This window comes from Pantherophis guttatus, chromosome 3 (genome assembly GCF_059756535.1).
Source record: "Pantherophis guttatus breed Tessera chromosome 3, ASM5975653v1, whole genome shotgun sequence".
In the NCBI taxonomy this organism is placed as follows: Eukaryota; Metazoa; Chordata; class Lepidosauria; order Squamata; family Colubridae; genus Pantherophis; species Pantherophis guttatus.
This window is the reverse complement of record NC_142065.1, coordinates 6,281,478-6,308,506: the sequence shown is the minus strand read 5'-3', so window position 1 is coordinate 6,308,506 and position 27,029 is coordinate 6,281,478. Positions and strand designations below refer to the sequence as shown.

The 27,029-nt window shown below is 44.6% G+C and overlaps 1 protein-coding gene across 2 annotated transcripts in view; it reads left to right on the top strand.

Moving 5' to 3' along the window:
• Positions 1–27,029, top strand: part of ZNF512B (zinc finger protein 512B) — a 58,849-nt gene that overhangs the window by 24,476 nt on the left and 7,344 nt on the right. For both annotated transcript variants that reach the window (XM_087890999.1, XM_087891000.1), the window contains exons 5-13: positions 836–1,014; positions 3,005–3,261; positions 6,367–6,438; positions 7,663–7,818; positions 14,071–14,195; positions 16,886–16,978; positions 19,495–19,596; positions 22,071–22,241; positions 25,042–25,233. In XM_087890999.1, the coding sequence (XP_087747125.1) occupies positions 836–1,014; positions 3,005–3,261; positions 6,367–6,438; positions 7,663–7,818; positions 14,071–14,195; positions 16,886–16,978; positions 19,495–19,596; positions 22,071–22,241; positions 25,042–25,233 (1,347 nt within the window). The remainder of the gene's footprint in view (positions 1–835; positions 1,015–3,004; positions 3,262–6,366; positions 6,439–7,662; positions 7,819–14,070; positions 14,196–16,885; positions 16,979–19,494; positions 19,597–22,070; positions 22,242–25,041; positions 25,234–27,029) is intronic.

Sequence of the window (27,029 nt, the reverse complement as noted above, 5' to 3'; positions counted from 1 at the left end):
GAAACTTCAAGTCCCAGAATTCTCGGCAGCAGCAGTAGAGAAGAGAATTCTGGGACTTGAAGTCCACCTGAGGTCACCAAGGTTAAGGGAAGCTAATCTAGAAGATGGATGTTTTATTTTATTTACTATTTTATTTTATTGTATTATTTTACTTTATATTTTATTTATATTTCCTATTTTCTTAACCGCCCCTTTTTCTCAGGGAGAGGCTGTGGGCAGTATACGATAGAATCCATAAAATTAACATTAAAATTGGATTTATTTTATTATTTTATTTATATTTCATACTTTCTTAACTGCCCATTTCTCTCAGGGAGGGCAATATACAACGCAATCCATAAAATTAACGTTACAATCAGAATTAATTCAAGATGAGAAAGTTTTAAAATTATAAAAATAACTTTGTAAAATATCAAATGGTGACACATTCCAAGATTGGGTGGGGGGCGTTAACAGTTATTAATGGATGTGGGAGTGGGGCGTGGCCAGCCCCATGGATGTCTGGGCCTCTGTGTTCCTCACACAATGCTGCATAGCCATATTTTGACCCCTTTGCAGAAGCCAAGAATAGAATGGAATGGAATGGAATGGAATGGAATGGAATGGAGGGGAGGGGAGGGGAGGGGAGAGGAGAGGAGAGGAGAGGAGAGAATAACAGAGTTGGAAGGGACCTTGGAGGTCTTCTAGTCCAACCCCCTGCCGAGGCAGGAAACCCTACACCACTTCAGACAAATGGTTATCCAACATCTTCTTTAAAAAAAGAGACATGTTGCATTTTCCCCCTCTTTTGCTCTATTTCCACTACCTTCTTTCCCTTTTTCTCTCTTCCTTCCAGGGCGCCGTTGTCGAGAAACGCACCTTCCCCTGCCTGTACTGTGAAGCCGTCTTCACGTCAAAAACCCAGCTGGAGAAGCATTGCCTCTGGAACCATTTGGACAGGCCGTTGCCAGCAGCCAGCCCCCCAGCAGAAAACAAAGTGCAGAAGGCAACCAGCAAGGGGGCAGGGAAGAAAAGGTAGGGGCCAGGGCTCCAGAGCAAGAGGAGGGGCTGGGGGAAGCTCCTCCCCTTGACCGCATAGATTTGGAATGATCACCGGCAGTCAAGCCTTGGTGTAGGGAGAAGGCATGGTAGAATCCGGGGGGGTGGGGCGGGGGGGTGGAGTCAAAAAAGGCATCAGCCTAGCATCCATATGTTGGAAGAAAAACCCAGTCCGGTTCCAAGCTGGGAAAAAGATGCTGGAAATAAAATGGAGGGTGGCTACAAGGAAAGAAGGTCTCTGTTTATTTACTTTCCAGAAACTTCAGTGACAGCAGCATGTTTCTGGGGTGGCTGACAAAATGGCTGAGTGAGTGGATGGATTTTTGTAGGATTCTGGGGTTTGGTGATTGAGATGCTCCAGGGGGTTGTGCAATATAGTGAGCCTTGTGTCTTTTGCTATTCTAATGGTGGTGGGTAGATCCTATTATGTCCTAAAGGTCTTGTCCTGTCCTTAGAATTTGGATGGGGGAATGTAAATTCTTAATCCCCTCAGCTCCAACCTTCTGTGGGAGCTTGTGGCTGAAGGCATTTTGTTTATGAATAGATTGGTCCAGTTTTTCTTAATAGGTACAAAATATTCATCTCTAAAGACTTGAGGCTTCTGCTTGAGGCTGTGGCAAGAAGATGGGCTGCTTTCTGCCTTTATTAAGATTTTTCTCCATTTCTCCTTTGGGGAAATATAATATTCTGCCTCTTTTAATATCCCCCAAAGTATTTCATTCTCTTGGGGTGGGGAGAGCTTCCCACACATATGTATCCACAAGCGAATTAAATCCAACTCTCCTTGAATTCCATTGACCCTTAGCTATCTCCTGGCAGGTGCTAACCCTTAGTTGAGAAGATTCCTGTACATAGGCTTTTAGCAATAAATCAGTTTAATTGAAACTTCATGGGGACCTGGTCTTTTGCACCTGATAGCTCCACCCCTAACTTTTACAAGATGGTTTGGCTCAAACACACAGCTGAACAAAAAAAATATTCATCTGAATCTGAGATTCAGCCGCATTATCGCGGCTGCCATCTTGACTTTTTTGACCCCCTACTGATGCACCTGGTCTCCATTAGCTAAGTATTAAGGAGGCACTGCAGTTCCGCCTCACCTAAGTTGCTGTTAGGACAGAGGTGGGCAACGATAGCCCCTTTAAGGCTTGTGGACTTCAATTCCCAGAATTCCTGAACCAGTAGAATTCTGGGAGTTGAAGTCCGCAAGTCGTAAAGGGGCCATCGTTGCCCAGCCCTGCTGTAGGAGAAAGAGTGGCAGAATCTGGGGATGGAGTCAAAAGAGGAATTGGCCTAGAATAACTACGTAGCCATAAGCAGACTAAGTTCAACCCCGTTTTGAATTCTGTTCACCTTTATCTAACCCTAATTAGGTGCTGACAGTTGGGAAGATTCCTGCTGGTGGGTTTTTAGCAATAAAGCAACTTCATTGAATCTTCACATGTGGATCTGATATGCTCCGTCCCATATTTGGGTAGATCAGGTTGCCCTGATGGACTGGTCTCCCCGGAAAAACACTTAATCTCCTCCCTGGTACAGCCGACAAAGCGAGGAGAGCCCGTGGCCTAGAGGTTAATACATCTGCCTAATATGCAAGCTGCCCAGGTTCGAATCCCAGAAGGGCATGGCTAGCTGATGAGAGCTTAAATGCTTGAAATAGGTATGCTCACTTATCTTCGTTACCGGTTCGCAAATGCGAGCACGTGCGCCACCTCGGCGCACGCACAGGGCTTTCCGCGCAGGCACAGAGCATCAAAAATGGGACGCGATGACGTCTGGGCGGGTGGGCGGAGCCTCCCGCAGCCGCCGCTACCAGTTTGCCCAAACCTGATAGAAGTGGCTGAATACCAGTCTCCCTTTATTTCTTTGTTGGTAAATTTAAATTGAACACAAAATGTGGATCTGATCTTTTGCACCTGATTCTTGCCCGGCTTGACTTCTCCTTCAATCTGACTTTTTGCCCTAGAGCTGCCGAACGCGCCATGTCCCCCACCCTTCACCCCAAACAATCGAAGGTGGAGAAGGCGGTCGCCTTGCAGCACCCCGAGAACGGAGAGCACGCGGCCGTGAGCCAAGGCATCAGGGCTTTGAAGACGGCTGCAGCTGGAGGCGGGGAAGGGGCTGCCACTCCGCTCGGCCAGACGCCGGGCACCCGCGGCTCCAAACATCATGCCAGCAGACAGGCCTTCAAGCAGGAGGAAGACCCCGAAAGGATGAAGCACAGTAAGATTAGATCAGCGTTTCTCAAACTTTTGGGGGAGTGGAGGCAGCCCCTTCCCTCCTCTTCCTCCTCCTCCTCCTCCTCCTCCTCCTCCTCCTCCTCCTCCTCCTCCTCCTCCTCCTCCTCCTCCTCCTCCTCCTCCGAGTTTAAAATGGGAAGGTTATGCCGTGTTTGGCTTGCTCTGTCAGGATGCTAATTAATCCCATTCTGCTTTTTGGGTAATCACACCTTGATTTAGAGCAGTGTTTCTCAACCTTGGAAGCTTGAAGATGGGTGGACTTCAACTCCCAGAATCCCCCAGCCAGCAGCGCTGGCTGGGGGATTCTGGGAGTTGAAGTCCGCCCATCTTCAAGCTTCCAAGGTTGAGAAACACTGATTTAGAGGATGAATCGAGGCTTTTCCTTGAAGCATACTTTTGCAAGAAAATAAACCCGGAGATATATTTTTCTAAGAAAAACTCAATTTATTTGTTATAAGGAAAATAAAACATCTCACTGTCTAAATAATTACATTTTGGCAACGTTCCTGCCGGCCACCTCTCTGCAGCCGGACCTCTCCTGGCAGGAGAACAAAGAAAGTTAGAAGTAGAAAGAAAAGAATGCGGACATGCGTAGTGGATGAGAGATAAGGACTTGGCAAGCTACGGAAAGTCTTAGAGTCCCAAAATATGAGCTCATCTGGTAAATACAAAAACACAGTGACATGCTCGTGTTGTGTTTGGGTGCAAGCAGGAAGGGGAGGGAATGGAACCAACGAATCAAGCTATTCTCCAAAGCACCTGAGGGCAGGACTAGAAGCAATGGGTGGAAACTAAAGAAGGAGAGAAGCAACTTAGAACCAAGGAGGAATTTCCTGACAGTTAAAACAATTTATCAGTGGAACAACTTGCCTCCAGAAGTTGAGAATGCTCCAACACTGGAGGTTTTTAAGAAGATGTTGGATAACCATTTGTCTGAAGTGGTGTTTCCTGCCTGGGCAGGGGGTTGGACTAGAAGACCTCCAAGGTCCCTTCCAACTCTGTTATTCTATTCTATTCTAATTGGGTCAACATTCTTGCATAAACAGAATTGCCTAACTTTAGCTGAAGCTGTTACAGGTAGTCCTCGACTTACAATGATTCGTTCAGTGACCGTTTAAGGTTTTACAACGGCGCTGAAAAAAAATGACCATTTTTCACACTTACGACCGTTGCAGTATCCCCAGGGTCATGTCAGTGTTGGGTTCCTCCCGGTTCGGCCCGGTTCTCCCGAACCAGTAGCGGTGACGATATGATGTCACCGAACCGATTCTGTCCCCCCTGCCCCCACCCCCCACGTTATTCTTACCTTTTATTTGGCCCCACCCCCAATCTGTTGCTGCCTCCTGAGTCCCAGCTGATGGCTAGAGGGAAAAAACTGTTTAAACTCTTGCCATGGGGCTTCAAAGGGCCTCCCTACAGCTGATCAGTGTTAAAAGCAAACAAATGAGTAGACCGGTGCCTGCAAAAATACATGAGTAGACCAGTGCCTGCAAAAATCAAATAGGTAGATTGGTACAGCTCTGCAAGCAGTTAAAAGCCTGATAGACCAGTACCTCTGCTAAATCCTAAATAATTGTCACATGACCATCAAGCCACGCCCACAAAATAAGCCACGGCCACAGAACCGGTAGTAAAAAAATTTAGAACCCACCCCTGGGTCACGTGATCAAAATTCAGACGCTTGGCAACTGGCTCAGATTTATGGCGGACGCAGCATCCCGGAGTCATCCCTTTTGTGACCTTCTGACAAGCAAAGTCAATGGGGAAGCCAGATTCGCGTAACAGCCCTGTGACTCACTTAACAACTGCAGTGATTCACTTAACCATGGTGGCAAGAAAGGTCGTAAAATGGGGCAAAGCTCACTTAACAACTGTTTTGCTTAGCAACAAACATTTGGGGCTCAATTATGGTCGTAAGTCGAGGACTGGTTATATACTTTATTTTAAAAATAAACAGTGGTGGCAGATTCTGCAGTATCTTCCTTATTTTTGGGCCTGTTCTTGAAATTATCCTGCCTGGGTCACCAGCATTTGGACGTTCCAGCTCTAAACGTTGTGGAAAAATGAGGCATTCTCTCTTGTGTTGTTATTTTCTAAAGCTAAGTTTCTAGTCCTTATGTTCGGAAAGAACAAATTTGGAACCTGTATGGTTAGTGACTAGCGAAACCTCAGAAGCTCAAGAAGGCTAAGGAGAAATTTCTGGGCTGGGGGTGAGGTAGGGATTGTGAGTCCCATTTTATTTATTATTTTATTTATTGATTTGCCAAATTTCTACCCAGATGCGATCCAAGCCCAAGGAAACTCTAGAATTAGAATGAGACGGAGTCTGAGACTAAGACTGAGACTGAGAATTAGAATTTATTTATTTATTTATTTGTTGGTTCGATTTATATGCCGCCCTTCTCCGGAGACTCAGGGCGGCTTACAATGCGCTAAGCAATAGCCTTCATCCTTTTGTATATTTTTACAAAGTCAGCTTATTGCCCCCACAAACTGGGTCCTCATTTTACCTACCTTAGAAAGGATGGAAGGCTGAGTCAACCTTGAGCCTGGTGAGATTCGAACCAGCAGTAATTGCAGGCAGCTGTGTTAATAACAGGGTGCTTAGACCACTGTACTATCAAGGCTCTTTTTTAATTACCTCGGAAGGATGGAAGGCTGAGTCAGCCTTGAGCCTGGTGAGATTACGATTAGAATTAGAATTAGAATTAGAATTAGAATTAGAATTAGAATTAGAATTAGAATTAGAATTAGAATTAGAATTAGAATTAGAATTAGAACAGAATCTTATTTGGCCAAGTCTGGTTAGACACACAAGGAATTTGTCACTATAAAAAGAGTAGAAACACGAAAAGCTGCAAAGAGTAATAATAGAAAACGGAGAGGGCATGATAAAAATCAGGAGAAGTCTAATCGGATTTATTGAATCTAATAATTAGATTTAATCCCTGGTTATTTTGTTCTCTCTTTTCAAAGCCATTAGTTGAGGAATAAATTATGCAAAGCCAAGCGCTAATTGCAGAAGGGCGAATCAACAACCCAGGGGTTTGACCAAAGTTTTATTTCTGTTTTCTCCTTTTTGAGTTAGGAAGGAAACAGAAAACGCCTAAGAAGTTTACCGGAGAGCAGCCATCGATCTCAGGAACGTTTGGATTAAAAGGTAAAATAAACGATTTCTCCGTTTTCATTTCCTCTCCCATAATGGAGGGAGAGGCTGTAGGGAAGGAGTAATTCCTACTAATGGCCAGCTAACAGTTACTTCCCAACTCCCTGCCATCTGGAACGAGCTCCCCCCGGAGATACGGAGGATCCAAGACTTACGCACCTTCCGCCGCGCCCTAAAAACGTTTTTATTCCAACAGGCTGGTCTGGCCTAACTCTCCCTTTTAAATTGGGTTTTAAATGTTTTACATAAATTGGATGTTTTTAAATTTGTTTTTTGAGCCCAAATCATTTAATCTATTTTTAATAGTTTTTAACTTTTGTATGTTATTTGTATTTTTATCTTGGCTGTTCACTGCCCTGAATCTTCCGGGAGTAGGGCGGTATACAAATATGATAAAATAAATAAATAAATAAATAAATAAATAAATAAATAAATAAATAAATAAATAAATAAATAAATAAATAATCCAATAGTAACTCAACAACACAGAAATGTTTGAATTCTTTTATCTGCCAAGGTGTGGGGTGGCTCCCTCTTCATCCATTTTTCTGGCAAACAAAAAAAAATAAACTAGTCCGCATGAACCACAAGAAATGCTTCATGTGGACTAGTAACCAGTCTCTGTTTGCTAAATTGCCTGAAAAAGGAGATGAGGGCAGGTAGAAAGTTTTTCAGCACCTGCTGCTTCTCCTTCTCCTCCATTTCTGACGTTGGCATTGTGCCCTTTCTTGGGCTGGGTGGACTTGCTCATGGTCACTCACACCAGCTGGACAACTGCAGTGCGCAGTGCATGGGGCTGCCCTTGGAGACTATCAAAAAGCTACAACTGGCCTTTTTGGGTGCACTGCCCCCAGTAGTGAAATGTAAAATTTGTTACTACCGGTTCTGTGGGCGTGGCTTGGTGGGAGGGTAATATGACTGAGTGGGCGTGGCCATTTTTTTTTTTTTTACTTTTAAAACCATTTTTTTCTACAACCTCTTAGGCTGAAGAGGTTGACTTCCCAGTTGACTTGCCTGATTGGCAGAGGCTTTTTTTCCTTTTAAAAACATTTTTTCTATAACCTCTTCAGCCGAAGAGGTTGTAGAAAAAATGCTTTTAAAAGCCTCTGATGATCCCAGCTGAGCCGCGCGATCATCAGAGGCTTTTTTTTTTTTTACTTTTAAAAGCATTTTTTTTTTGGCTTATCTGTTCCAAAATTAATTTCTGCTTTTCAACAGGGCTGGCAAAAGCAGAAGACAAGGCTAAGGCCCATCGCGCAAAGAAGTTGGAAGCTTCCCTCCTCGGCAGTAACACCGAAGATCATAAGAAAAAGCTTTCAGGATCCAATGCGAGAAAAGAGGCCACCACCTTAGCAACAGGTCCTTCAGCCACAGGTAAGATTGAGACAGGTTCTCTCTTTGCAGCAATTCCCTTGTTCTTCTAAGTCTAAATGTTTTTCAAACTTGACCCCTTTAAGATGGGTGGAATTCTGGGAGTTGAAGTCTACTCATCTTACAGGGGCCAAGTTTGAAAAACACTGTTGTAGGTTTTGCAAACCGTTTAATTGTTTTCCCCCCAGTGTGCAGATCTGCACATTGGAGAAACAAAACAGCCACTTCATAATCTCATGGCACTATTCTGTCCTCGTCTCACACATGCACACAAACAGACAGCTGGGGGTTAAATAAATTGGCAGACAACCAATTCTTCCGATAAGAGGCTTGGCAGCAACCCAGTAGCTGCTTGCCAAGAACTTTACTCATAAACAAAATACACACAGTTCAAAAATAATCCAGTTCGTAAAATAAATCCAAGGCAGATAATGTTGTTTCCAAAGATGCAATGTGACTCGATAGTAGTTAGTTTTGTCCGTCACAGAGTCTGAATGGCCACCTCACCCCCTTATATACCCTGTGGGGTGTGGTCCAGTGACTCAGCCTAATCTCTGGCACGTCTTTTCTTCTGTTGCGCGCGCTTATCTCTGCGACACTGCCGAGGATCCAGCCAAGACTCATTACCCTCATCACTGTCCACCTGTGGCTGCGTGGGCGTGCTTGGCCCCGGCCCTATCTCTTGCCCTTCAGCGGACACCGAAGGCATTGCCAGAGAGGAGGGTCCTGGAGAGGGAGGCCTTGCCAACTCCTCTCCTTCACTCTCAGAGTCCTCTCCTGCCAATGACACAGGCTCAGGTAACGGAGCCACAACAGGCACAACATAAGAGAACAAACCCTTCAGGACGAGATTCAGCAGTCCATCTGCATTTAAAAGACACAGGCCGCTCTTTTGAAGACAGAGAAGACTTTGTCCACATTTTGGACAGGGAGCACCGCTGGTTTGAAAGAGGGGTCAAAGAGGCCATCTATGTCAAAATTGAACAGCCCCCTCTCAATAGAGGGGGAGGGACACAATATTATTTATCTTTGGTCTACAACACGGTCCTTTCAGCAGTTCCAAGAAGGCTCCACGCCCATATGCACCACTCAGGTGACCCTGAGGACACAGATGAACTTCCAAGCGGCCTCAACATCTCTCTAAAAGGATGCAGATGGACCAGCTGTCTGCAAGGAATATAAATCCTTCCCTTCCCCACCATTCAGTCAGAGCTGAAGAAGCTTCTTGAATGAGAAGTGAAACGTCTTCAAAGAAAAAACCAGAAAGTTCAGTTGCCTCTTGAAAAAGTACCTTTGGGATTCACTGGGTGACTATGAATTTCCATAGAGAGTATATACAAGCCATTTCTACAACAATAAGCCTATCTAGTTAACAAAAACAAAAACAGTTATATATATATATATAAAATGACTACTGGCATAAGCCTGATGATGGCAGATGGGATTCTGCCGAAACGTCGCTTCTACCCTTTTAGGGATATATCCACAATTACACGGGAAGAAACCCGAAATATTAACTATACACATATATATATATTCCATTACAAGCACAAAATCTGGAAGCAATTTCAGAATAGAAACAAAGTTAGATATAATTCTCTTCTTTGGATAAAAGAATCGATTTGACCCATCTCTGCTTCTCTTTGCTGTGGGGAATAATATATGCTTCTGTTAACTCATTAATCTTTATCATACTTTATATTAAGAAAATCCTCTGTATTGTTTCAATTTTTTTTTAACCCTAAAAGGAGAAAACAACTTTTTAAAAATTTTTGATGTTTGACTAACTTTAAAAAGTACTTAAGTGTTATATACAAAGGAGAAAAAAAGAATTGCTACCTGATTTTCAACAGGCACCAAACGGATAAAAATAATTAAATCTGACATCGGTATGGATAACCTTTAGTATGAATTGTGTCTGCCACTGAAAACTTGGTTGTTTTTCCTTCCCTTCCTTGGAAAACCAGAAAGTTCCACAGTTAGTTGGCCTTCAGATTCCCCCCCACCCCATTTCCTGCATTTTGATATTTTGGCAAATAATCCGCAGACCTTTCAAAGGCAAAATATGTTTCTCTGGGATCAGCCCAAAACATATTTCTCTGGAAAATCTTTTGCTGGACTGGAGACAGCTGGATATTCCAAATATACACATCAGCAACTTCTTCTAGAATAGAATAGAATTCTTTACTGGCCAAGTGTGATTGGACACACAAGGAATTTGTCTTGGTGCATACGGTCTCGGAGTACATAAAAGAAAAGATACGTTCGTCAAAGAATCATAAGGTACAACACTTAATGACAGTCATAGGGAAACAGTCAATATAAATCATAAGGATACCAGCAACAAGGTTACAGTCATACAGTCATAAGTGGAAGGAGATGGGTGATGGGAACCATGAGAAGATTAATAGTAGTGCAGACGTAGTGAATAGTTTGACAGTGTTGAGGGAATTAGTTGTTTAGCAGAGTGATGGCGTTCGGGAAAAAACTGTCCTTGTGTCTAGTTGTTCTGGTGTGCAGTGCCCTATATAGCGTCGTTTTGAGGGTAGGAGTTGGAACAATTTATGTCCAGGATGCAAGGGGTCTGTAAATATTTTCCCAGCCCTCTTTTTGACTCGGGCAGTATACAGGTCCTCAATGGAAGGCAGGTTGGTAGCCATTGTTTTTTCTGCAGTTCTAATGATCCTCTGAAGTCTGCGTCTGCCTTGCTGGGTTGCAGAACCAAACCAGACAGTTATGGAGGTGCAGATGACAGACTCAATAATTCCTCTGTAGAACTGGATCTAGCCAATTCGTTTCCCCAGGTTTTGAATCTGAAGTTGATGTCGCGAACAACCCGGCAAGCCTACATTGATCCGTGGATTGGGAGTTAAGCCAGCCTCATATTTATTGTTGCTACTTCGTAATTTCTGTAACTGCTGGCCGGCTATTGATTATTGTATTTTTCAAGAACGTTGTGATTTAAAGCAGAATTGCGTCAAGAGTTTTCTTTCCTTTGCAAGGGTTGTGTTACAGGAGTGATTGTTTTGATTTTCAGCTGTTTAAGTGACTTCTAATCCAGCCAGACAGTTTGATTATTGGCTACATTAACCTAGAAATAAGGAGAAATTTTCTGACAGTTGGAACAATTAACCTGTGGAATGACTTTGCCTCCAGAACAGTGGTGGGTTCCTCCCGGTTCTGCCTGGTTCCGCCGAGCTGGTAGCGGTGATGATATAACGTCACCGAACTGGTTCTGCCCCCACCCCCAGCATTATTCTTACCTTTTATTTGACCCCACCCCGAATCTATTGCTGCCTCCTGAGTCCCAGCTGATCGGCTAGAAGGAAAAAAAACTGTTTAAACTCTTGCCGAGGGGCTTCAAAGAGCCGCCCTACAGCTGATCAGTGTTAAAAGGCAGTGTGGTGGTAGACCGGTGCCTCCAAAAACAAATGGGTAGACCAGTGCCTCCAAAAACAAATGGGTAGACCAGTGCCTCCAAAAACAAATGAGTAGACCAGTGCCTCCAAAAACAAATGAGTAGACCAGTGCCTCCAAAAACAAATGAGTAGACCGGTGCCTCCAAAAACAAATGAATAGACCGGTGCCTCCAAAAACAAATGAGTAGACCGGTGCCTCCAAAAACAAATGGGTAGACCAGTGCCTCCAAAAACAAATGGATAGACCAGTGCCTCCAAAAACAAATGAGTAGACCAGTGCCTCCAAAAACAAATGAGTAGACCGGTGCCTCCAAAAACAAATGAGTAGACCAGTGCCTCCAAAAACAAATGGGTAGACCAGTGCCTCCAAAAACAAATGGGTAGACCAGTGCCTCCAAAAACAAATGAGTAGACCGGTGCCTCCAAAAACAAATGGATAGACCAGTGCCTCCAAAAACAAATGAGTAGACCAGTGCCTCCAAAAACAAATGAGTAGACCAGTGCCTCCAAAAACAAATGAGTAGACCAGTGCCTCCAAAAACAAATGGATAGACCAGTGCCTCCAAAAACAAATGAGTAGACCAGTGCCTGCAAAAACAAATGGGTAGACCGGTACAGCTCTGCAAGCAGTTAAAAGCCTGGTAGACCAGTACCTCTGCTAAATCCTAAAGAATTGTCACATGACCATTAAGCTACGCCCACAAAATAAGCCACGCCCACAGAACCGGTAGTAAAAAAATTTAGAACCCACCCCTGCTCCAGAAGTTATGGGTGCTCCATCACTGGAGGCTTTCAGGAAGAAACAGGACAGAGCCACTTGTCAGAAATGGTCTAGGAGTCTCCTTGAACAGAGGATTGGACTAGATGACCTACAACGTTCCTTTGAACTCTGATATTCTAAATTAAATAAGAACTTGAGGCAGTCCTCAACTTATAACCGTCCGTTTAGTGACAGTTCAAAGCTACAGTGGCACTGAAAAAATGACTTATGACTAGTTTTCACACATGACCATTATAGCATTCCCATGGTCACCAGGAGTTGGGAGTTCTAGTCCCACCTTAGGCACAAAAGCCAGCTGAGTGACTTTGGGCCAATCACCAGTAGAAATGAATTCTAGTCCTGTCTTAGGCATGAAAGCCAGCTGGGTGACTTTGGGCCAATCACCAGGAGACTGTGAGTTCTAGTCCTGCCTTAGGCATGAAAGCCGATTAAGTGACTTTGGGCCAATCACCAGGAGACTGTGAGTTCTAGTCCTGCCTTAGGCATGAAAGCCGATTAAGTGACTTTGGGCCAATCACCAGGAGACTGTGAGTTCTAGTCCTGCCTTAGGCATGAAAGCTGGCTGGGTGACTTTGGATCAAACACCAGGAGACTGTGAATTCTAGTCCTGCCTTAGGCATGAAAGCCAATTAAGTGACTTTGGATCAAACACCAGGAGACTGTGAGTTCTAGTCCTGCCTTAGGCATGAAAGCCGATTAAGTGACTTTGGGCCAATCACCAGGAGACTGTGAGTTCTAGTCCTGCCTTAGGCATGAAAGCCGATTAAGTGACTTTGGGCCAATCACCAGGAGACTGTGAGTTCTAGTCCTGCCTTAGGCATGAAAGCCGATTAAGTGACTTTGGGCCAATCACCAGGAGACTGTGAGTTCTAGTCCTGCCTTAGGCATGAAAGCTGGCTGGGTGACTTTGGATCAAACACCAGGAGACTGTGAATTCTAGTCCTGCCTTAGGCATGAAAGCCAATTAAGTGACTTTGGATCAAACACCAGGAGACTGTGAGTTCTAGTCCTGCCTTAGGCATGAAAGCCGATTAAGTGACTTGGGGCCAATCACCAGGAGACTGTGAGTTCTAGTCCTGCCTTAGGCATGAAAGCCGATTAAGTGACTTTAGCTCAATCACCAGGAGACTGTGAGTTCTAGTCCTGCCTTAGGCATGAAAGCTGGCTGGGTGACTTTGGATCAAACACCAGGAGACTGTGAGTTCTAGTCCTGCCTTAGGCATGAAAGCTGGCTGTGTGACTTTGGATCAAACACCAGGAGACTGTGAGTTCTAGTCCTGCCTTAGGCATGAAAGCTGGCTGTATGACTTTGGATCAAACACCAGGAGACTGTGAGTTCTAGTCCTACCTTAGGCATGAAAGCCGATTAAGTGACTTTAGCTCAATCACCAGGAGACTGTGAGTTCTAGTCCTGCCTTAGGCATGAAAGCCGATTAAGTGACTTTGGGCCAATCACCAGGAGACTGTGAGTTCTAGTCCTGCCTTAGGCATGAAAGCCGATTAAGTGACTTTAGCTCAATCACCAGGAGACTGTGAGTTCTAGTCCTGCCTTAGGCATGAAAGCTGGCTGGGTGACTTTGGATCAAACACCAGCAGACTGTGAATTCTAGTCCTGCCTTAGGCATGAAAGCCAATTAAGTGACTTTGGATCAAACACCAGGAGACTGTGAGTTCTAGTCCTGCCTTAGGCATAAAAGCTGGCTGGGTGACTTTAGATCAAACACCAGGAGACAGTGAGTTCTACTCCTTCCTTAGGCATGAAAGCCGATTAAGTGACTTTAGCTCAATCACCAGGAGACTGTGAGTTCTAGTCCTGCCTTAGGCAGGGTGACTTAGAGCCAGTCACTCGTTCCCTCAGCCCAACCTTGAGTGATTTATTAAAACAACAAAGGCAGGGAAATAAATACATAAAAACAAACGAGAATGAAAACAACCCTCTACTGCATATTATTCCTGAGAAGCCAAAATGTAGTTCTGGGATTAAACCAAAATAGAGCCCCCTCAGTGTTATGCCTAACCAGCATTCATGGTTTGTCCTTTTTTTCTCTTCTCCAGCAACCCCTGAGGAGCAGTGGCAGCGGATAATCAACGAGAAAGGAGAAGTCTCTTGCCCGACCTGTGGCATGATCTCCCGGAAGACGGTCTTGGGTCTCAAGAAGCACATGGAAGTCTGCCAAAAGGTAGGAAGCCACGTGCTCCCCGTTCAAATGGCGAGAAATGTAACCCATTCCCTTCAGCTGCGGATGCTTTGGATGGGCTAACTCTGGCCCAAGACCAATGTTTGTCCTGTTCCTTTGTGATAAACCAGGATTTGCTCCTGGGCCCTTGATTCTGAATTCCAGGGCCCTGGAACCCTGGCATCACAATTGCTGGGTTGGGGCAGTTTAATATACAGGTAGTCCTAGACTTAAAAAGGAGTGGAGTGGAGTGGAGTGAAGTGAAGTGAAGTGGAGAGGAGTGGAGAGGAGAGGAGAGGAGAGGAGAGGAGTGGAGAGTGGAGTGGCGTGGAGTGGAGTGGAGTGGAGTGGAGTGGAGTGGAGTAGAGTAGAGTAGAAAATATGGAATGGAATGGAATAGAATTAGAACAGAACAAAACAGAACAGAACAGAATAGAATGAAGATGGAATGGAATGGAATGGGATAGGATAGGATAGGATAGGATAGGATAGGATAGGATAGGATAGGATAGGATAGGATAGGATAGGATAGGATAGGATAGGATAGGATAGGATAGGATAGGATAGATGGAGTGGAGAGTGGAGTGGAGAGTGGAGTAGAGTAGAGTAGAATAGAATAGAATAGAATAGAATGACAGAGTTGGAAGGGACCTTGGAGGTCTTCTAGTCCAACCCCCTGCTTAGGCAGGAAACCCTACACCACTTCAGACAAATGGGTATCCAACCTCTTCTTAAAAAATTCCAGTGTTGGAACATTCACAACTTCTGGTGGCAAGTTGTTCCACCGATTGCAACAGTTCATTTAGTGCCTGTTCAAAGTTACAACAGCACTGAATAAAAGTAACATGATCATTTTTCACGCTTACGACCGTTGCTGCATCCCCGTGGTCACGTGATTAAAATTCGGACGCTTGGCATCTGGCTCGTATTTATGACGGTCGCAGTGTCCCAGGGTCACACGATCCCTTTTTGCGACCTTCTGAGAAGCAAAGTCAGTAGGGAAGCCAGATTCACTTAACAACCGTGTGACTAACTTAACAATGGCGGGTGATTCACACAACAGCCGTGGCAAGTTGTAAAATGAGGCAAAATTCACTTAACAACTGTCTCGCTTAGCAACAAAATTTTGGACACAATTGTGGTCATAAGTCTATGTATAGGTAGGCTTCAACTTATGACCGCAATTGGGACCGGAAAATTCATTGTTTGATCCCACGACCATCGGGACGCTACAGTGTCCTTAAGGGCTGGTTGTAAGTCACTTTTTTCAGTATCGTCACAACTTTGAAGAAACAAATGGCCGTAAGTCAGGGACTACCAGTTGTGCTGAAGAAAGATGATTCAGACAATTCCATGGTGGTTAAATCCAAGCAATATTAAATTTCCCCTCTATTTTTTTGCCCTGTTGAGATGCTGCCTTGTGACCGACCCGATTTACGACGGTCACAACAGACGGTTGTAATGGGCAAGTTCCATTATGGTCATATGCCGAGGAATGCCTCTACACATTTGCAGCATCTGGTTTTGGTTTGCTTTATCAATTGCATTTATCCTCTGTGGGTGTATTTATTTTATTTTGTGGGGATCATAAAACTATTACCATTTTGAGCAACTCTTGAGTAGTTGGGTTATAAAACGTACAAGAGGATAAGCAAAAAATAGACGCACAACATAATCACGTATCCCCAGTGGTGGGATTGTTAAATAATTTAACAACTGGTTCTCTGCCCTAATGACTGGCTGGGTGGGCGTGGCCATGATGGGTGTGGCCAGGGGGTGTGGTAGGCAGCACTCAGCCTCCTGCACCCCCCTGGGAGCAAAAATGGGCTGCAGGGGGCGCCCCCCTGCATCCCATTTTGGGCCTAGTAAGCCTCCTTGCACTTACCTGGTGTTGTGGCCCGTCAGCGGCCTGTGCAGCTAGTAGCTGATTCAGACAGCAAGGAGGCTGGTGTGGTGCTGCGCCAGCAGCCTGTGCAGCTGGCACTTGAGTCAGACAATGAGGAGGCTGGAGAAGATGTGCCAGAAGCGGGGATTCAGCCAGGGCCTTCAGAACCTCCCATAAGTGAAGAGGAAGAAGAGGAGGAGCCTTTTCTCAATGCATGGGCGCGCAGAGCTGCCAAAAGGCAGGAGTGGTTCCTCAGGAGGAGGTCTCCTCAAGAGTAAGGCTTGGGGCTAATTGGCCACTCCTTTAGCCTATTTAAGGAAGGACGATGACTGAGGCAATTTGCAGGGAACAACTTCATTCACTCTCCTTTGCATCCTGATCTTAGTTCTCTTATCAGCTTCCTGCAAATTGCTTCTGGGCTTTCTGCCAACCATAGTAAGATTACAATTATTTATTCTTTGGATTCTTGTAGGCTGTTAAGAAAGTTAATTAACAGCCTTTATTTGAAAAAGACTGATTTAATTTAGTAAACTAAGGTTTGTACGGACTTTGTGTGTGCTGCGTTCTTTGGGGTCCGTAGCTGGGGCAGAACACCTGGTAGCCAAAACGGGGTGCGTGGGGACTTCTGGAACGGAAGGGGAGGGGCCAGCCAGCAATTTAAGAATCGGTTCGGCCAAAGTGGTGCGAACCGGTTGAATCCCACCACTGCGTATCCCACACAATTATTGCTAAGTGTAGATTGATGGAAGGCAAATCGTATTCACTCTAGATTTCTTCGTCTGAAATGTATTTTTCTCCTTTCTTTTAGCTGCAGGATGCCTTGAAATGCCAGCACTGTAAAAAACAGTTCAAGTCCAAAGCAGGGCTGAATTATCACACGATGGCCGAGCACGTGAATAAGGTATGGCCCTCCTGCGTGTAGATCTGTGTACAATGTAGATTGTGCATGTAGAGGGCAGGACAAGAAGTAATGGGTGGTGTTGTGACTCCGACCCCCGAGCCCGTCTTATCGGAGGGAGAAGGCTCCGAAAGTGGAGAGAGTTGGCCGGGCCTCCCTCTCCAGGACCCTCCTCTCTGGCAATGCCTCAGGTGTCTCCCAAAGGAGAAGAGATTGGCCAGGAGCCAGGTATTCCCGAGCAGTCGCAGTCGGACAGTGACGGAGATAAGTCTTGGCTGGATCCACGCCAGCGTCGGAGAGACAAGCGCATGCAACAGAAAAGGAGGCGTGCCAGAGATTAAGCTGAGTCACTGGACCACACCCCACAGGGGATAAAAGGGGGTGTGGTGGCCATTCAGGCTCTGTGACGGACAAAACTAAACAACTAGCGAGTCGCATTGTATCTCTGAAACTACGTTATCTGCCTGCCTTGGATTTAATACGGACTGGACTTGACAATTCTTTGACTTTGTGTATTTGTTTTGGTATCTGACAGAGGAGGAACACCTCCCTCTGTGAGTAAAGTTCTTGGCAAGCAGCTACTGGGTTGCTGCCAATCCTGTTATCGAAGGAATTTATTGTCTGCAAGTTTTATTTAACCCCTGACTGACTGTTTGTATGCGTGTGTGAGACGGGGACAGAACAGGTGGAAGCTCAACAGAAGGAGACCCAACCTGGAAATAAGGAGGAATTTCCTGACAGTGAGAACGATTAATCGATGGAACAAGTTGGCTGGGGGATTCTGGGAATTGAAGTCCACACATCTTAAAGTTGCAGAGTTGAGAATCAGTGCTCCAATCCGACATTTCCCAACTGGGACAACCTCTGTGTAACTGGACTTCACTTCCCAGAACTCTCATGAGTAGCCAAGCTTCCTGGGGAATTCTGGGATTTGAAGTCCACATGCCTAGAAATTGCCAACATTAGCAAACTCAGTTCTGTCTTCAACTCTAGAGCAGTTTGCTGCAAACTGGTACACGCAGTCCTTGACGTATGACCACAGCTGAGCCCCATATTTATGTTGCTAAGTGAGGCATTTGTTAAGTGAGTTTTGCCCCCATTTTACAACCTCTCTTGCTGCAGTTGTCAAGTGAATCATTGCAGTTGTTAACTTAGGAACAGGGTTGTTAAGTGAATCTGGCTTCCGCATTGACTTTGCTTGTCGGACGGTCGCAAAAGCAGATCACGTGACCCCGGGACTCTGCAACCGTCATAAATATGAATCAGTTGCTAAGCATCCAAATTTTGATCACGTGACCATGGGGATGCTACAACAGTTGTAAAAGTGTGAAAACTGGTCCTAAGTTACTTTTTTCAGTGCCGTTTTAATTTTGAACATTCACGACTAAATGAACTGTAATCATTCAGAATAGAGCTGGAAGGGACATTGGGGGTCTTCTAATCCAACCCCCAAACTCAGGCAGGAGGCCCTATACCATTCCAGACAAGTGGCTGTCCAGTCTCTTCTTAAAAACCTCCAGTAATGAAGCACCCACAACTTCTGGTGGCAAGCTGTTCCACTGCTTAATTGTCCTCACTGTTAGGAAGTTTCTCCTCAATTCCAGGTTGCTTCTCTCCTTGATTAATTTCCCTCCATTGTTTCTTGTCTTGCCTTCAGGCGCTTTGGAGAATAAGATGACCCTCTCCTCTTCGTGGCAGCCCCTCAAATACTGGAAGACTGTTATAATCTCCTCCCTAGTCCTTCTTTTTTCTAGACTAACCATACCCAGTTCTGTTCTGTCCCCATCCCACACGCACACACACCAACAGACGTTCAAGAGTTAAAGACCAAACCAGCCAGCAAAATCCTTTTCCTTATGATAACGGAACTTGGCAACAACCTAGTGGCTGCCTGCCAAGAGTTTATTACTTACAAAGAGGAGAGATAACTTCTCCCCGCTTCTGGTACATCAAAAGAAACAGCTTAATAATTACAGAGTCAATCAGGTCCAAAGATAATCCAGCAAAGTCTATAGCAAAAGTCCGGCAATGCAGAATGGCGTGGAAGCTTTCAGCTTTGTTCGTCACAAGGTTTGACTGGCCACCACGCTCCCTTTTATACCCTGTGGGGTGTGATCCAGTGACTCAGCCTAATCTCGGGCACGCCTTTTCTTCTGTTGCACGCGCTTATCTCTGCGACGCTGGCGTGGATCCAGCCAAGACTCATAACCCTCATCACTGTCCACCTGTGGCTGCGTGGACGTGCTTGGCCCCGGCGGACACCGAAGGCATTGCCAGAGAGGAGGGTCCTGGAGAGGGAGGCCTTGCCAACTCCTCTCCTTCACTCTCGGAGTCCTCTCCTGCCAATGACACAGGCTCAGGTAACGGAGCCACAAGTTCCTGCAACCATTCTTCATGTGTTTTTGTTTCCAGGCCCTTAATTATTTTAGTTGCTCTTCTTTGCACTTTTTCCAAAGTCTAAGACTACATGTACAGTTGATATGAGTGGATAATTTTTTCCCCCGATTTCTTTTTTCTAGACTGCTCCTGTGGAAGCTGCTGTCCCTCTCAGTGAACTAGGAGACAGGGAAAGGCTGAGGAAAATGCTAAAGCAGATGGGGAAACTCAAATGTCCAAATGAGGTATTGATTTTGCTGTCTGCTAGGATGTTTATAACAAGGTCACCTATACCAATAGACGGGAATATTTGTAGCTCAGGGCTGAACTGTTATGGGGTCCTCGGTGCTCTCTGAGGTTGGTCCTTTTCTTGCAGATTCTTCCATATTTGTAAAATATGCTCCCTTTCTTTGTCTATTTTAATTTGGTCTCTGACCGCAATAAAGCTTACTACTTACTTTCTTGCAGACGTTTCATTGCCCAACTAGGTAACATCCTCAGGGCTAGAGGGAAGCGGGGTTTGTGGAGTGGAAGAGGAGGAGGAAGAGGAAGAGGAGGACTCTAGGGTCCTTGGTGCTCTCTGAGTTTGGTTTTCCTGTAGATGTTTTATTACCCAACTTGGTTAATATCATCAGAACTAGAAGAGAATGAGTGTCAGCGTCTCAGAACTGACATAGAAAAGGGAGGAGAAGCCTGAACTTTTGCCTGCTAAATCCCTTTGAAGATTCGGTCTCCTCGGAGATGGGGAGGGGGGAGACATTCCTGTGACCTGATGAAAAAGGAATCAGGAAAGTGACTTGGAAGATAGCCAATGAGAAGCAGAGAATTGGGGATCGGAAAGGGAGGGATTGGGGGGCAAAGGTCAGTACTGACCGCGAAGAGTCAGGATCAGATTGCGGTGCTCGAATAAAGAGAAAATTTCCTTAAAGATCGGCAGTTTGGAAGTTCAATTATTTTGAGATAGCATCGAAACCTGACAATGAGATTGGAGGAGTAAGAGGAGGAGGAGAAAGGAGGGAGGAGGAGGAGGAGGAGGGATAATATGAGGTCCTTGGTGCTCTCTGAGCTTGGTGGCTTTCCTGCAGACATTTCATTACCCAACTAGATAACATTCCCAGGGCTAGAAAGGAGTGAGGTTTGCAGCTGTAGCAAACCCCACTATTTTATGTTATGTCTTTTATTTCTTTTTTTTCCAAGTTTTTTATTTTTTATATTTTTTTTTACAAACATATCAAATCAATGCGTGAACAGTGTGGCACCTAAGTGCCATACATTCTAACACAAATAAAACTAGTAAAATTAATCATAGTTATTACATTCAATCAACTTACATACCCTGTTTCCCCCAAAAATAAGACATCCCCTGATAATAAGCCCAATCGGGCTTTTGAGCGCATGGCAATAAGGCCAAGCGCTTATTTCAGGGTTCAAAAAAATATAAGACAGGGTCTTATTTTCGGGGAAACACGGTATTTCTAATAATGATTACACAATTATAATAAGTTGCAATCTGTCATTATTCAATTATTCCATTTTTGGGGAAATACGGTATTTCTAATAATGATTACACAATTATAATAAGTTGCAATCTGTCATTATTCAATTATTCCATGTTTTCCCTTGTTAACTTTTATTTTATTATATAAAAGTGTCTACACTAACATTCCCCCTTCTCTTATTTCTATCACTTATTCTAACTTTTAGTCATGTCACCTTTTACTGAAAAACATTTTCTTTCTATCCTACCTGACTTCTGGTCGTGTCACCTACCTAAAAAAAAAAGAAAAGAAAAAAAAAAGAAAAGAGAGAGAGAGAAAAAAGGAAAAGCAAATCAGAACAACAACAAAAAAGAGAAATCATCTATCCATCATCTCTTTTATCTTTATATGTCTTTTATTTATTTCTTTTTTTTTTTTTGTAAATATTTTTTTATTTTTTTCCAAACATAAACATAAAATATAACTTTCAAGAACAGAGTTTCGATCCGGTCATAGATGGTTAACATGCTTACATTCTTTTAACACGCTCTATTCCACTTTTACATTACATCTTTTAAAAGTTTAAAACAGAAAAAAAAAAAAACAAATTTAAACATAAAATTCTAACATTTTCATCTAAACAAATCTAATATATCAATACAGTTTTAGCTTCAAATTAAATTTTAACTCATTATCTCTGCATCTATATCTCATCAATATCCAATTAATTGTTAACAATATTCTAGTCTCTTATTCTAGTTATATACCTTACAATTTTATCACCAGAATTATCAAGTTCAATTTCAATACAACTCCATTTTGTTAAAATTTATAAAACACAATTTTATCAACATCTTAATTATTTGACCCTTTTTTATCAAATCACAGTATCTTAAACTTTCCAATTTAATATCCCACTTTTATTACACAGTTTTATCACAAGAACATATTACTTATTCTTTCCCAAGTTATCAACTCTTTTGAGATTATTCCCAATATTATCTCCTCCCTATCTCCCCACGTTATAGGCTGATTTCCAGCATATTTTATTTGGCTAGTTTCTAGCATAGTCTCCTCCAGAACTCCTTCCATTGTTTGGCTGATTTCCAGCATATTGTATGTCTTTTATTTCTTATTGTGTTTTTTTTTAACACTGTTAGGTTGTTTTAAAAAGGGTTGGCCCCGTACCTTGAAAATCCTTCCTTCCCTGCTGATCTCTGACTCGTCTTATTTTGCTTCAGGGCTGCGTGGCCACCTTCTCCAGTCTTATGGGGTACCAGTATCACCAGAAGCGATGCGGGAAGCAGCCATCGGAGCTGGAGAAGCCGGTCTTCACCTGCTCCCACTGTGGCAAGGCCTACAAGTCAAAAGCTGGGCATGATTACCACATCCGCTCCGAGCATCCGGCAACGGTGAGCCCCTGAGCCTCCCGCCTGCTTTCCCTGTCACCGACACTGTGCTTGTATTTAAAAAGCATTATGGGTAGCCCTCGACTTACGACCACAATGGGGGGGGGACCTTAAATTTCATTGTCAAGCAGCGTGTCATTATGTGAGTTATCATGTGACCTAATTTTTACGACTTTTTTGCCATAATTGTTAATTGAATCCTACTCGGTAAGTGAACCATATGGTTGGTTGGGTGCAAGAATCCATGTATCCCAGAATCAGAACTCTGAATTGTACAGTATTTGTCTGGAGTGGTGTAGAGTTTCCTGCTTAGGCAGGGGGTTGGACTAGAAGACCTCCAAGGTCCCTTCCAACTCTATTATTCTATTCGATATAGAACTCCAAGCGACGCTATTGATGTGTTGGCCGTTGAGACTATTTGTGCCTTGTGCAAACACATCAATAGCATTGCTTGGAGTTCTCTACAGGTAGTCCTCGACTTACATCCACTATTGAGGCCAAAATTTCTGTTGCTGAGAGAGACATTTGTTAAGTGAGTTTTCTTCCCAATGTACAACCTTTCTTGCCGCAGTTGTTAAGTGAATCACTGCATTTGTTAAGTTAGTAACCCGGTTGTTAAGTGAATTTGGCTTCCCCATTGACTTTGCTCATCAGAAGGTTGCAAAAGGGGATCCCATGACCCTGGGACGCTGCAACCGTCATAAATATGAGTTGATGATCGAGCATCTGAATTTTTGATCACGTGACTGCAGATATTCTGCAGTGGTCTTAAGTGTGAAAACTGTCCCGAGTCACTTTTTTCAGCGCCATTGTAACTTTGAAGGGTCACTAAACAAATCACTGTGACTCGGGGAGGACCTGTACTGTACAATTTAGTGTAGAACTCCAAGGGGTGTGTGTTTTTTTATGTGTTCTCCATCATTTGCTGGGCCATAATAAATAGACTGAGTTACTGTGCAGCAATCAGTAGGCACAGCTTCCTCTCTCTCTTCCTCCCTCCCTCTCTCTCTCTCTCTCCCCTTCCGTCTCCCTCTCAATCCCTCTCTCCATCCCCCTCTCTCCTCCTCCCTCCCCCTTTCTCTCTCCCCTCCCTCTCTCCCCTCCCTCTCTCCCCCTCCCCCTCTCTCTCCCCTCCCTCTCCCCCTCCCTCCCTCCCTCTCTCCCCCCTCTCTCCCCCTCCCTCTCCCCCTCTCCCTTCCTCCCTCTCTCCCTCTCTCTCTCCCCTTCCCTCTCCCTCTCTCTCTCTTCCTCTCTCCCTCCCTCCCCCTCTCCCTCTCAATCCCTCTCTCCATCCCCCCTCTCTCCCCCTCCCTCCCTCCCCCTTTCTCTCCTCCCTCTCCCCCTCTCCCTCCCCCTTTCTCCCCCTCCCTCCCTTCCTCCCCCCTTTCTCTCTCCCCTCCCTCTCCCTCTTTCCCTCCCCCTTTCTCCCTCTCCCTCCCTCTCTCCCCCCCTCTCCCCCTCCCTCTCTCCCCTCTCTCTCCCCATCCCTCTTCCCCTCTCCCTTCCTCCCTCTCTCACTCCCTCTCTCTCTCTCTCTCTCTCTTTCACACACACACACACACACACACACACACACCTGCCAGCTTTTATTATCTCTGGCAGTCTTTCCTCTTTTCTTTGCCAAGAGACTTGCAAGCAAAGGTATATTTGTTTGCAACGGTGCATTAAAGACAGTCAGAGGCAGCCAGGTGATGTTAGGGCCATTTTCCAAATCTGGAAACCCACCGATGAGTTTTGAAGGGAGACGATGTTTGAGGATTGAAGGCCACGTGCAGTAGCTAGAACTCACTAGGATTGGGCAACCTGCCCTTCACCAAGGCCTCCCAGTTCCCTCTTCTCCTTTGAAAGTTCTCAGGTAAAAAAGCAATCAAAAGGCCTTAATTGCCACCGTGTCTTAATTTGTTTCCTTCCTTCCACCCTCCCTCTTCTTCTCCTTCACCTTTTCCGTCTCCATTGGCCTTCCTACCCCTCCTTCCCTTCCATCTGCTTCTCTTCCTCCTCCTCCTCCTTTCATTTCATTCTCCATTTCCTTCTCCTCTCTGTCTCTCTGTCTCCATTCTCTCCACTCACTCACTCTCTCTTGTCTCCATTCCATCCCTCCCTCTTTTCCTTCCTTCCTTCCTTCCTTCCTTCTTTCTCCCTTTTCCTTTTCCTTCTCCTTATCTGTCTCCATTTCCTCTGTCTCCATTTCCTTCCTTCCTCCATTTCTCTCTCTCTGCCCATTCCTCCCTTCCTCCCTTCCTTCTGTCCTTCCCCCTTCATTCTCCCTTTTCCTTCTCCTTATCTGTCTCCATTTCCTCTGTCTCCATTTCCTTCCTTCCTTCCTTCCTTCCTTCCTTCCTTCCTTCCTTCCTTCCTTCCTTCCTTCCTTCCTTCCTTCCTTCCCTCCCTCCCTCCCTCTGTCTGTCTCCCTCTGTCTCCCTCCCTCCCTCTTTCCTTCCTTCCCTCCCTCCCTCTGTCTCCCTCCCTCTCTGTCTCTCTCTGTGTGTCTCCATTTCTCTCTCTCTGCCCATTCCCTCCCTCCCTTCCTCCCTTCCTTCTGTTCCTCCCCCTTTCATTCTCCCTTTTCTTTTTCCTTCTCCTTGTCTATGTCTCCATTTCCTCTCTCTCTCCATTCCCTTCCTTCCTCCCTCCCTCCTCTCTTCATTCTCCTTTTCTTCCTCCCCTTCTCCTCTCCCCTCCCTCTCTTCCTCCCTTCCTCCTCCTCCCCTCTTTCCCCTCCTTCCTCCCTTCCTCCTCTCTTTCCCTTCTCTTCCTCCCTTCCAGCATCTGCCTTCATCACAGACCGCTTTTCTCTCCTCAGCCCCCAGAGCAGCTGGAGCTGAAGCCCGAACCCAGCCCCGTGGAAGATTTCGAGAGGACCCCCAGCGGCCGCATCCGGCGCACCTCCGCCCAAGTCGCCGTCTTCCACTTGCAGGAAATAGCTGAGGACGAGCTGGCCAAGGACTGGACCAAGCGGCGGATGAAGGACGATCTGGTCCCCGAAACAAAGCAAGTGAGCGACTGGAGCACCTGGAAGTTTCTCAAAGATGGCAGGGGGTGGGGGTGGGATGGGAATCAGAGAATTGGGGTGTTTGGGGGTCGAAGGCTTGGCTTGAGGATGATTGTGGCATACTTTCTATTTGTCAGTTAAGATTTACATCCTGCCTTTTCTCCAAGAGCCCAAGATGGCTTCCATGGGTTTTCTCTTCATTTATCCTCACAACGACCCTGTCAGGTGGGCTGAGAGGAATATTGACCAAAGGCACCCATCTGATGGGCGATTTTCCATAGAGATGATTTTTTTTTTAATAAGAGTTTTTATTGAATAAACAAGATTATAACAATTCAACGTTTTCGGTTTGGCTACGTGCAATTATGTTATATACATTATGTAAATAGTATCGAATAAAGTTTATATAATTTAAAATTTAAATATTCAGAATTTATACGTTATTACATTGTCAGTTATAGTAGATCTTATTACTTTACCTAAATATATTGCATAAATAGTTTGATATCGTTTCTCTTAATTCAAGTTAACATTTACATTTATTTCCCAGCCAACTATACCACCTTTCCCATACCGTGTAAAATTCCGAATCCTCATTCTCATTTAATATATAAGTTATATATATATATATATATATATATATATATATATATATATATATATATGTATATGTATATGTATATGTATATGTATATGTATATGTATATGTATATGTATATGTATATGTATATATGTATATATGTATATATGTATATATGTATATATGTATATATGTATATATGTATATGTATATATGTGTGTGTGTGTATATGTGTGTGTGTGTGTGTGTGTATGTGTGTATGTGTGTGTGTGTGTACACACACATATACACACACACACACACACACATATATATATTAGATTTTGAACTCTGCTCTCTCTGCTCCTGATCTTGAATCTTAGCCACCCTGCTTCTATTCAGCAGAGCCTGTTGGAAATCAGGGCAATATGCTAGGTGCCTGTCCTGTTGTTTGTTTGTTTGTTTGTTAGTTCTATTAACAATTCAAGGTGGTGAACATACGTAATATCTCTTTCTCCTCCTATATTCCTCACAACAACAACCTTGTGAGGTAGGTTAGGCTAAGCGAGAGAGACTAGCCCAAAGTCACCCAGAGGCTGAGGTGGGACTCGCAGCGAGGCCTACTAGGCCCAAAACGGGACGCTGGGAGTGCGCCCCCCCCCGGTGGCCCCCAGGGGGTTGCAGGCGGCCAAGTGCTGCCTGTCACACCCCCTGACCACACCCACCATGGCCACACCCACCCAGCCAGTCATTAGGGCAGAGAACCGGTTGTTAAATTATTTGAATCCCCCCACTGCATACATACGTGTGTGTATATTTTAGGGTGCAGGTATAGACATATCAGGGGTGGAATCTAAAATTTGTTACTACCGGTTCTGTGAGCGTGGCTTGGTGGGGGTAATGTGACTGGGTGGGCGTGGCCAACTTTTTTTTTTTTTTTTAAACTTTTAAAAGCATTTTTTCTACAACCTTAAGAGGTTGCAGAAGAAAATGCTTTTAGAAGCCTCTGACGATCAGGCAAGTCAGCTGGGATCGTCAGAGGCTTTTAAAGAGGTTGTAGCAAAAATGTTTTTAAAAGCCTCTGACGATCCCAGCTGAGCTGTGCGATCATCAGAGGCTTTTTTTTTTACTTTTAAAAGCATTTTTTTGGCTGTAGAGGTTGTAGAAAAAATGCTTTTAAAAGTAAAAAAAACCAGCCTCTGATGATTGCACGGCTCAGCTGCACATGGGGGGGGCGCAG